At 43.2% G+C, this 12,143-nt stretch overlaps 1 protein-coding gene across 2 annotated transcripts in view; it reads right to left on the minus strand.

Moving 5' to 3' along the window:
- The window catches only part of trpm3 (transient receptor potential cation channel, subfamily M, member 3), a 106,848-nt gene that overhangs the window by 53,311 nt on the left and 41,394 nt on the right, over window positions 1-12,143 (minus strand). For both annotated transcript variants that reach the window (XM_070965417.1, XM_070965416.1), the window contains exons 2-6: window positions 9,775-9,854; window positions 8,363-8,564; window positions 7,093-7,306; window positions 5,308-5,432; window positions 4,026-4,197 (exon numbers count right to left, since the gene is read on the minus strand). In XM_070965417.1, coding sequence (XP_070821518.1) covers window positions 4,026-4,197; window positions 5,308-5,432; window positions 7,093-7,306; window positions 8,363-8,564; window positions 9,775-9,854 — 793 coding nt within the window. The remainder of the gene's footprint in view (window positions 1-4,025; window positions 4,198-5,307; window positions 5,433-7,092; window positions 7,307-8,362; window positions 8,565-9,774; window positions 9,855-12,143) is intronic.

Raw genomic sequence — 12,143 nt, forward strand, 5'->3', positions numbered from 1 at the left:
GAAGGTCAGTGAAGGTTGCACGGTAGACACAGAGTTAAAACACATACATGCCAACTCCAATGCACTCATTTAATACTGCAAGTACTGTAATTCAGGTGGAATGGAAGAGAGCACACTCAAAGCTCCTCATTCATTTTTGCAGACTTTATCCGATTATGCACAATTTAATAACTTTTATTCCCCTTTGGGTTCGGCATGTGCATCCAATTTAAGATTTTTACGTGTGACAAAAAAAACAAAGGTGTGAATGAAAAAGGCGTCGGGTTTTCTACACTTTTCTTGTTTAATTTTTAGAGAGAAAATAAGAAAACATTCATGGATGAAGCCCATCATGTCCTTTCTCTTGCTGCCTTTTCAGTTTCTCATCCCCCTTTTTCAGCGAAGACAATTCAAGTTAATATCCCGTCTCACTGCCTGCTTCCCCCTCAGCTGCTTCACACGTCCTTCCTCTTTATATAACTCTCTTCCCTCTCTGCTCGCCCTCAGTCCCTTTTCTCTCTCTTCATTTTCTCACTCTCCTCTCTTCTTCTCCTCTCGGAGGCAGGTGTGTGATTAAAACACATTAAGGGCACTGCTGAAGACGGGCCAAAAGAGCTGTGCAATGGTTGAGTGAGCTGTGCTGAATAGTGCCAATCATTTTATTGATTATTGATCTGCTCATTTCAGGAGATGCTAAGTAGGAGTTAAATGGGAAATATGTCCCAGTGGGGGTGACCTTAAAGACCATAAATGAGAGTGCATTGGGATGAAAAATTATTTTTTTAAATCACCGATTTGTACATGATTATTCAATGCATGTTCATGATCACTGTTTACAAGCTCTGTCCCTCTGTTTGCATGTGAAGCGTCCTGCTCAGCCTAACATGAACCCTTGTCACGATCCAGCCTCATTTGCATCTGTCATCAGCGCAGTCCATGTTGTATCAAGCTAGCCCATGCCTTGCTAAGCAAGTCACGAGAGAGCCATGCATCTAAAGCAGGGCACGGCACTGAGCATTTACTCTAGCGTGTGAATGTGCTGGCTCCATCCACCATATTTACAGCCGCCCGACCCCGGTCTCCTGTCTCAAGACATTAATTCTGTTTATCCCAAACCAGAGCTGTCCCTTAGATATTCTCCACTTCGTCCACTGAAGAGGGCAAAAACCACAGGAGGTGACGCCGTCGACGACATCAAATATACAGTAGAGACCAAAGGAGAAAGCCGCAGAGGGCATAAACATGTCTTGTCAACAAGGGTGGTGTTAAGAGGTTTAGGGACTGCACAACTGTGCTCCAGTGATGAGTTTTGATAGGTGCCAGTGGTGCTGCCATAACTTGCAATGAAAATATGCAACGTGCAAAATGACCACAAATATCTTGTGTCAACAGGAAATCAAAATTTAGCAAGGTTTCAGTAAAGGTCATGACGTGGAAGATTTAAGACACTGTTTGTGTTCTACAGTGTCCACGCCAAATTGATTCCCATATTAAAAAGTGTGTTATAATATTGTGGAGCCAATTTGATTGCTGCAGCATTTCCGGCAGTTACACGGTGACAGCCGTTGCATGGAAAATTGCACACAGACACAGTAGGATTAGCTACAGGATTGCCCAGACATCCCAAAAATACCACAGGGGGAGATTACGCATATCTATCCACCACACTTCTTTCATCTTGTGTTTGTGCGCACTGTGTGTGACTGTGTGTTAAGAGGAAAAAAAAAAGAGCTTGTGGTTATGTGTGGTCTGCAGCCCACGTTAGGCCATTCAAACTAAGCCTTTTCCATCTTTACTTTCTTTATCCTCCCTTCCCTGACAGGACCTCAGGCTATACTTAGATCCCACAGGAGTCCTGCTGTGAGGAAAATTGATGGACTCCACGATTGACTGCGGACAGGTAATCAAATCAAGAAATGGTCCTTGTCTGCCAACCCTACAGCCGTGAACGAGGAAGTAAAGGATACACACACGCAACAAGGTGCAGTGCATCACATAGACTCATATACACCCAGTAATCGCACACAGGGACTGCTCATTTACTTGAAAAACTGCACAATATGACGGCAGCAACGTTTGTGATTTGTGATATTGGGCAACAAATAAAACTGCCTTGACATATTGATGAGTCTGTGCATGTGCAGCGGCTGCACCTGTATTTTATCCTCAACAGGTGGTTAAAAGCAGTGGGGTGATCTTAAATTAGCTTGATGGTAATGTTGAGGGTTTGTAAATCTACCAGCTACAAACAAGAAGAGCTTCTCAATTTAATTCAAAAGACTATGATTGTGGAAATAATGCTGCGTACCTAAGTAGCCTTATGGATGGTCAGCAGCAGATATAAAGTACACACGGTCCCCTATCGACTTCTTTCATGGAGGCAGTGTTAGTGCTCGCCTTGGATCCAGATATACAGAATATCAAAGCTAATCAGATGACAGATAAATTAGGGATGCCTCGCCATCATACGGGTGGTCAGATGCTTGTATGACGACTGGGCGTCCCTTTGCCTTCCCAGCCCCTTTTGTATGAGTCCAGGCATAGGATGACAAAGGGAAGTCCATAGGTCACATGACTGGATGATGACCAGGGAGGGAGTATATCTTGTCAACTCCAGGGACATTTCTTAAATCCCTGAAGTCAAGGGGTTAAGAGGGACATGGTAGTGGTTAGACTAGTGGAAAATAGTGCAGCTTAACTCTGAGACACTTAACACACCCTCATAAAGTCTCTATCAGCGACCATCAGTGGCAGGTCTGACAGTGAACAGAAATGGTGTTGACAAAGGTAAGGTTTGAGTCATGATATTGCTCATGGCACTCGCAACCATATAACCATTTGGTACCATTTATTTCCAGACGCCCTTGGTTTTTAAATAAGTATTGATGTTAGAAAGTGTGGATTCATGTCTCCCAAACCCTGAGGAAAATATTCTAAAAAGGATTTATGTTGACAACAAAAGAAGGTAATAACAAATAAATCATGGCTGCAAACAACGTTTCTCTGACTCAGGTTTCTCCCTGGCCCCAACACACTCTAAACAATGCTGTGAGAGGCAATTGAGAAATGTATTTAAAGGGTATCAGGGAGGTTTGTGTGTGCGCTTTGTCTTTGTGTGTGAGGGAGAGCGAATCAGAGAGAAAAAGACAGAGGAATGCATTTTGTATTCATGCAAATCCATTTGGTTTCTAGCTAAGGTAGAATGTGGAAATTGAAAAGGGAGAAATGCAATGTGACAAGGACTCGACGGTGGAGGAACCCTCCACACAAAAGGGAAATATGTGTACGTGCACATATACACAGACACACAAACAGGAATTCAAATATACTTTTATAAGCATAATGTACTTTTGACGCAGCAAATTTGGAAATGAAGACATAGGGTAGCACAGAAACACAGAATAGAGCGAGATTCTGTTGAGCTGTAATACTCTGTTATTCATGTGTCTGTCAAAATATATAAAAATGCACAAAAAACTAGGCTGTTCTGCCATCTGTGATGTTGACCCAGTGGTTAAAATGCCTTCTGTGTATCATGTTCCAATGGGTTTGTACCATCAAGCATCAAAAAAAGACAAAAAATATAAAAAATATATTATGTGAGTGTACAGAAGTACAATTTAATGTGCTTGTTGTGTATATATGTGTGTGTGTGTGTGTACATGTGCTGTACAGTGGTTTGTGATTATCAAGCAAGTTCATTGGAGGAGTCGATCAGAGCTGCCAGGAAGCTTTGAAAGAAAAAATAAACCCGTCCTGAAGGAAGAGGACAGTTTCAAAGGCTCATCAAGTTATATCACAGCCGCCTAAAAATACACTGTCCGACAGCTTGAGTTCAGTATAAAGCAGGTAATGATAATTTTAGTCTGGTCGCAGCTATAAAATAGAGTTTGAACCCAATTAACCCACAGTGGTGTCGCTGATAAGACGAGGATTACAGTTTCATTATGCCATTATCACTCAGTGTGTCATTTAAAAACACCTCCTCTAATTTAGGGTAAATAGGTCAGCCAGGCAACAGCTATGATACAGTAAATTCCACTCACGTGTGTTGATCTTCTGCAGGGAGATGTGTTTCTCCAGCTGGCGTCGGAGCTTGACCTCAGCGCCGTACTTTCCCGTGGTGCCGTTGTCTGCCAGGATGAAGTGGGAGTGGAGGCTGTTTAGAACCGTCAGCTTGCTCAAAGGGTTGGACATGGTCTGGTATGGACGCACCACCTGGCCAAGAGAGGATAGCATACAGCGATTACAGCAGCACTGAGAAGCTGACAGGGGTGCGACAAAGGAAAAATGTCTGGATTAATCATGACAGGGGCATGTTAGCACCATCAATGCTAACCCAAGTGAAGGCAAAAAATGGCAAATGTTACAGTATGTTCTAGTTCAAGGAGCATTCCACCAGTTTTACACCAATTTACGAGTTTAATTTACCTAATTAGAAAACTTTTTTAAGTTTTAAAATTAAAAAATAAGCCTGAGGATGTTGTCAGGGATTATGTCAGTTTGGCCTTGGAGGCAGAAGAATTGGGCAGAGAACTTATTAGATGCATCATGGGAAATGTAGGAGTTTGACCCATACTAGTGACTAAAATTCAGGATATCTCGGCCACAGGGTGAAGGGAGGATGTTTGTTTGGTTCTTAACACAGAATTACAAAAATGTAAAGTCTCTGTATTCACGTTCATGTATTTTAAATGCCTATTGTTGGCTTTTATGCAGCAGGTTCTTGAATAGCCCAGAGAGAAACCTTGATGCATTCACACAATCCATCATTTTAAAAAATACTGATTGTACTGGTATCAAAGGAAGACTGAATTACACAAAAAACTTGGCAAATATTTATACGGCATTAATGTCAGCCTTTGAGAAGCCTGGGCTCGGTCTTCTGACAGGCTCAGCTAGACTCATCTGGTCATTAGGCATACAGTTGAGACCGCTGAAGCATGAAAAAAGAGCTTCAGCACTTAATAATCTCATTTCAGACACCAACATTAATCGGCTCTGCTTCACTTGTTCAGCGGGACAGAGGGTAGCACATTCTGATGAAATTTTAACTATAACATAACATTGATTCCACTGATTTGAATGAGTCAGCATGTGCTCCGTGGTCTCATACGGTTCTGCCAGCTGTCCGACTCACTTTGGAGCGTTTATCACAGATTGGATTGGCTTACTCAGCATCTCAGTTAATAAACCGTCAACTGCAATTTACAGGCTTTGACAGCAGTGGATGGCACGAGACAGCTTTCACACACACTCACAAACGAGGGCCAAAGCATGCACACACACGCCCACTCTGTAACTGTTTCATATTGTTTGTTTGCTTACATCCTTCCCAACAAGATCCTCTTGATTTTCCACTATGCCCCATGGAGCAATTCCAATGGTGCAGATCTTCCCCCTCGACTTGGAGGCATGGTCTTTCAGCGCGTCCCCCACATGGCGAATCACCCCTGTGTGTTTTTGTGTTTCGGAGTGTTTGGGAGAAGGACAGAGAAACAGGTAACAAAATGAGTTTTGTCACGATCAATACGCAGGCTAAACTTAGATAATGATACACTCTGCTGTGAAAGACAAACAGAATCTATTAGCCGCAGAAGAGAACAGCGTGAATGCACACACGCAGACAGGTAGCAGCTCCAGGCCTCGAGTTGTTTTCCTCAGGGGAGCAGCAGTCAGACCTGGAGGCCATCTTATCCCATCTCTCCTGCTGACATTCATTCTTTCTCCTCCTCCACCCTCAGGTATCCCTCAATCCATCCCTCCATCCATTATTCAGGCCTCTCTCTTCCTCTTTCTTGCCTCTGCGCCCATTCTGTCACAAAATTTTACTTCCTATTCCTCTCTACACTCAAGTGTGTGTACTCTACGGCATCCAGCCCTGTATCATTCCTTTCCATCTGCTCTTATCTCTCGTAATGAAGAACATTATCGTCCCGTCTTTGTCATTACTTGAACCATGCTGAGTTACTAAAAATGCTTCTCTTGTTGTAAACCTAGTGATGATACAACAGTGAACTCCTGCACTGAAGACACAGCAAAACAACACTGATAAGAAACACTACTGATAATTTGACCAAAGGTACACACAAGGAGATAATTGGTTTTAAGTTTCAAGATACTACACTTAAAGTATATCAAATGGGAGCAGCCAAAGTATTTTCCAGTTTAGACTTCATGCCACCACCCATAGCTTAGCAACACAGTGACATAACACAGCGGAGTGCACACACTGAGGCTACTTTCCATATGCATAAGTCCATATTTATGTATAATTCATGTGCTGTCAATCTTTTCCCTATATTTATTTCAACTAATCTTATTTTGTCGCAACCACTGCTCCCCCAATCATCTTGTTTCTGTCGCACAGTTTCTTGATGGACTACTTCAACACTTCCAACCCTCCACCATCTACAGTATGTTCACCATCCAGTCCACTGAGCTCCCATAAATCCTGTTCACCCAGTCGCTCAGTATCTGCAGACAGAGATCTCCTTAGCCACCGAAGTCTTTAGCCGATTGCCTCCACGGCCTTGATTCTTAAAGACTCTAACAGGGCAATTCCTATATTACTTCCAATGGAATACCACTTCTTCAAAAGAACAAGGCTGTGATAGGTTTAATTGCCTCCTCAGTCATTTCTAACATTCAGTTTGTGCAATCAAATACACCTTTTGGTCTAAATGTGACACTCTTTCATTGACTTTCATCAATAAAAATAAGCAGTTTAGACTCACTAAGACCATTTTCATTCAAGATGCATGAAATAATAATTGAGAGCTATCAGACCAGTCTGGTCTGACTATGAGTGTCTCTAAGTATAGTTCAGAGCTCATAATATACTTAAAAGAACGCTTTTGCAGTGATGCAGTTTTTCAACATCGTTCCAGCCCAGAGGGGCTGGATAATGGTTAGTTAATGGCTGATAACTTATGAGAACATTTGAACGTACTCAACACACTCCTAGCACAAGTACATGGTCATTCAAATTGCATAAAATGAAGTGAGGCTAATTAAATATTTTTTACTTTCCACACAAATAGTATTTCACAATGGTTTAAAAAAAAAAAAAAAGCATTTCAAAATAAACTGTGTGCATGAGCTGTACTCCACCTGTGTTGACACCTCCGGTGAAGATCCAGGCTCCTGTTGTCATGGCAGCCTTGATGAGCCCTTTGCCAAAGACCTGTTTGAGCTTGGGCTGTAATTCAAAGTTCTGCAGGCCCCCGTGGACTGAGATGAGCAGCTTGGGCAGATCCAGCTGCCACTCCTTGGTCATCAGGTGGAGCAGCAGGTCGGGCTTGGTGTCATAAGACACTCGCACATACTGCAAACAGTGGAGCATCGGTCAGTGGAGCAACACATCTGCCTCATCGCCCTCAGGCACATGGTGACTTGAAGTCTGCATGTGCCTGAGACATAAATACACAAAGAGGAGCACATGATGCACGCATAAACATATGTGCAAGTTATAAAAGCAGTCAATCAAACAAATGCGCGCAGGCGAAATGAGGTGCAGAAACATCACATGGATCAGGACTGCAGACCTGCCTGCATGAGTGTGTCTCTTCATTTTTCAAGCTACAGCAGTATTGAACAGATGTTTGCAATGATTGAAGAACCACATGCATTATAGAACATCTGTTTATCTACCTAATTCACCCTCAGACACCAAACCTGACATGTGTCTGCATTAACAATTTAACACTGGGACTAGATCAGACATAATTCATCTTTAATCATATGAATTCTCTGAATACAGTATGTCTGATGTGATTCTGCCATCATGGTTACCAGACATGTGAAAAACAGGACCGATCAGACTATTTCTAATGGATCGATTAATCAGCAACACTTAAGGCTTTTAAAACTGTTGATTATATGTAATTACATGTAATTATTCTCATTTGATTGATTTTGCTGTTATCATCAGGCATGAATGAATTTTGTCATCCTGCATGTGTGGCGCCTTTAAATTTGATTATCTAACCAGTTACAGTGTAATTTGAAGAGAGGCTGGATGGAGGACTCTAGATGAGCCCTCATTAAATGTCATTTCCATTTGTATGAGGACTATGTAGGAAATGTATTAATTCACAAAAATCCTGCCAAGTGTTGGGATATTCAATCATTTTCACAGCTTTGTTTTAACTGTGCAGTCCAGATCAAGAGGTGAATTTGTTTCAGTAAGTCAAGCGGCTAATACTCTCCTCCCCTCTACCCGTGTATTATCACTCAGCAGCTGTTTACTGCAGCTGCAGGAATCATATTTAACTACGATGCACTTTCTTATAGTGTATTCACAGTCAATACAACAGGAGGACAGGAGGACAGTGTGGGACACCGACAAACTGAAACACTGCAGATGTGTTGCGGGAGTCACCATGGCTTTGTTGGAGTGTCCTCCTCCCTGGAACTCAATGGTGCCGAAGGCATCGGTGGGGCTGAGCTGTGTGTGTTTGCTGATCGACCACTTCTCCGACAGGCTGTCATTCTTGGCCAAACGCTCTGCCTTGTCATTCTGGCTGGATGAAATGCCCGGGGGCAGGCCCACATGCTGGCCTATCAGGCGACCACAACAGCACCTGGGTGAGAGGAGAAGGTGGAAGTGAATGTAAGATCGATATGTGACACAGTCCTTTACAGAGAGTAACTGAAATGTTGAGAAGCCAGAATCCCAAGAGAAACTACTGTAACGCCGAGAAGGAAAAAGAAAGGGTTTGAGAGACCGTGTGTGACAGAGAGAGAGAAAAAGCGTGAGCGCTGCCACAGTTATGTGCCTACAGTGAGAGGAGGGCAAGGCTGAAGTGACAGCTTGTCATCTGACTTTCATCTCCTGATTGGGGGAAGAGGAGGAGAAGGATCTGTAGGCCTCTGCAATCTTTTATTGACTGTCTCTTTTTGTTCTCTGCTCTTCACAAACCTCTGTCTTTTTCTCTCCTTTGCTGTCCCCTCCTTCCCCCTCTCAGCAACTACAGGAGTTAGCAGAATGACAGTTACATGAATTGTCGTATCTCTACGTGAGTACGCGCTTATTCAGATGTACTTTCAGATTCATGTTTCCCCCGTGTTTTAACCTTACAGGATGGAGTGGGACCCCTGGGAGGAGAGGGACTCAGGAGGCTTTGATCATCACTTCATGTTTACGTCATCTCTTACCAAAGGTACTTTGCCTCCTCCTGCCTTGTGCGTCAACACGAGTGATTTTGACGAAAAAGAGAAAACTAGATTTGATCTTGAGGAACATTGGGTTTCCACCCGCTTTCCTCCAGTTATGTTAATTCTGCTAACCTAACAAACAGTGGCATTTCCTGTGTGTATGTGTCTGTGCGTATATGAGTGTGTATGAGGGATGGTAGGAACTACAGGAATTAGATTAGAAAGATTTCGATAAGACCCTAACAAATGTGCTTTCACAGTTACACTTTGCTATACTTAGCGGCACACTCCTGTGGGCTTAAATTAATAACCTTTTAAAATGATGAGGAATATTTTACTGTCTTCATGGACTGGCCCTGAATTTCACATGTGTGGTTTCCAAATGTATAATGTCAGGGTTTGGCTCATTAGTGTGCAGCATCTACCTGTGATGCAAATAGAGGCCAGCATGATAATACTCTGAGGCATGTTTTAGAAGGTCAGAAGTGAAACGAGGCTCTTAATCTGCTCTACGTGAGGGGGGCTTTCGCATTAGCCTACTCGATCATTAGAGTATTGCAGCTTTTATTTTGAATAATCATGCAGCTGAAAAAGAAAAAAATCTCTCGCGTTTCCTTTGCACGCACTCTTACTCACCTATGGGGGTCTTTGGCGCTCACTATGATATGAACACATTCTCTCTTGCTGAACGCTCTTTCTATCCACGATTTCTGTGCCTGCAAAAATGAGAGAAGAGAGAAGAAGTGAGTCAGTCGTCAGATAATGGAGCTGTGAGCTGAGCGTGCAGCAGACAGGCAGCAGAGACGAGCTCAGATGATGAGCAGACTGAGGAGTTCACCTGTAAAAGACAGTGTTTACTTGTCCTTCAAGAAACAGGAAGGGCTGTGTTTGTTGTGTAAAATGACAGTCTGTTATTTAGAGACTTTTCTTCCACATGTCTCTGCAAGCAGCAGCCCAGCTTTGGGGTAAAGACAGCAGAACATACAGTATGACATATTTGACCTAACGTCTACAGGTACAACATTAAAATAAAGAGAAATCGGCAATTACACATTCTGGTTTGAGAAAAGAAATCTCAACACTTTGGACATGGCACTCACACACACACACACACACACACACACACACACACACACACACACACACACACACACACACACACACACACACACACACACACACACACACACACACACACACACACACACACACACACACACACACACACACACACACACACAGAGGGGGTTCGTGTTATTCAGTGACTCCAGCCCAAGCTGGATGAGACGGAGAGCTGGGAAGGAGAAAGCGGATGTTACATGCAGTGAGGCAGTAAATTATGTCAGAGCTCTAGTCCTTAGGTACTCTTCTGTGCAGCCGGCTGAGTGTGTGTGCGTTTATACAAGCAAGTATGTGTGGATGCATGCGACGTGTGTGCTTTGTGCTCTTGTATCGTGCAGAGTATAGAAAGACTTCCCCATCATAATGCAGCTAGAGGAATGATGTAGTATTTGTGACACTGCGATCCTCTGCAGTCGCATCTGCTGCAGGTCTGAGCAACTGACTAGAGCCAATTATCCTGCTACAGACATGGCCAGAACGCCACCGGAGAGCCTGAGATACACTTGCAGCACAGGATCTGGATGTCTCAGCAGTTACATGCATGAATACTTGTTACATGCAAACGAGGATTAATGTAAGACAAGAGGCAATATGCTGTATATACTCTAGGAAATTCTTCTTAGAGCTAATAACAAAAGGGCATTGTATCCAGGGCTGTGCGGTTTCTTGAGCGTCCCTTTTTTGGCTCGTTATAAACAACACATATTTCACTTGTACACTTTGCTCAATTGTCTCCTCTATTATGCAGTTGAAAAAGGGAATTACAAATGGGGGCGCACCAAAGGGCAGGAACATGTTTTTTGCCTTAAAAGTAAAAAGTACCATGCTGCAAAGTAAGCTTTAAAATAAAAAAATATTGCACCATAAAGGGAAGTTCCTTTAGGAAATACATAAACTGCAGTTATTCCTACATAAAGATCACAGTCAGCGTCTATTTCCACCGAGGTACAAAGAAGCTGGAGAGGAGCACATGCTAAACATTAAATCCAGGGCCAAAAAAACTGAGGACTGGAAGACTGTGATTAGATTTTGGCCAATGTGCTGAAAACTGTTCATTTATCAAAACTGAAAACCTATTAATCAAAATTAGCCCCCCCTTGATCATTAATATTGCAATCAGGGCTGAAAAGGGGAAAAAAACATCTGGATCTGTGGTTACACTAATGCCTGAAGTGTGTGTATTTGTTTCCTGCTCTCACAGGTGACGTCAAAGGTCCTGATTCCAGTTTTAAATATGAAACACGCTTAAAATGGAATTAAATGACAAGAACACAAACCGTTCCCTTTATGATTTTATCTGCCTGCTGCCAAGTGACTCAGACTGGAACAGACTCGGTCCAGCTTGTCCCATCAGCTGTCATGTCTACATCATATTCCTGATCTGTAAAACAATCAGTACGTGTGTACTGTGGAAATAAAACCCAGCTCATGTGTGCTGCATACTGTGTGATGTACACTTTCTGTCTCTGTGATGATAAGAACGTTACCCTCTGCCATTTAAATGTGCGATGTGCTACTCAGCACTTTGTGGTTCAAAGGTTGCACTTCCTGGGTTGACACCACCATTCCAGGAAGTGGACTATGTCTGTGTGAGGTTTTGTGGCGACAGAGCTCAACACCCGAGGTCCAGAATAGGACCGAATGTCACAACAGGACAGTCACAGACATCCAGGGGGACACACAGACCAGACTCCCAAACCCACAGCAGAGGGAACACAACAGCCGTGAAAACAAAAGGACAGCTTTTTTTCTGCTTTTTATTCTGGGAGAGCTGCCGCGGCTCTTCTCCCAGCCGGCAGAGCTGAGAGCTGCTTGTACAGGGCTTTCCCCACTGCCACGGCTACAACAACACACGCCCCATCCGCCTGACTGGCCCTGTCACA

The sequence above is a fragment of the Chaetodon trifascialis genome, chromosome 6, assembly GCF_039877785.1.
Source record: "Chaetodon trifascialis isolate fChaTrf1 chromosome 6, fChaTrf1.hap1, whole genome shotgun sequence".
Lineage (NCBI taxonomy): Eukaryota > Metazoa > Chordata > Actinopteri > Chaetodontiformes > Chaetodontidae > Chaetodon > Chaetodon trifascialis.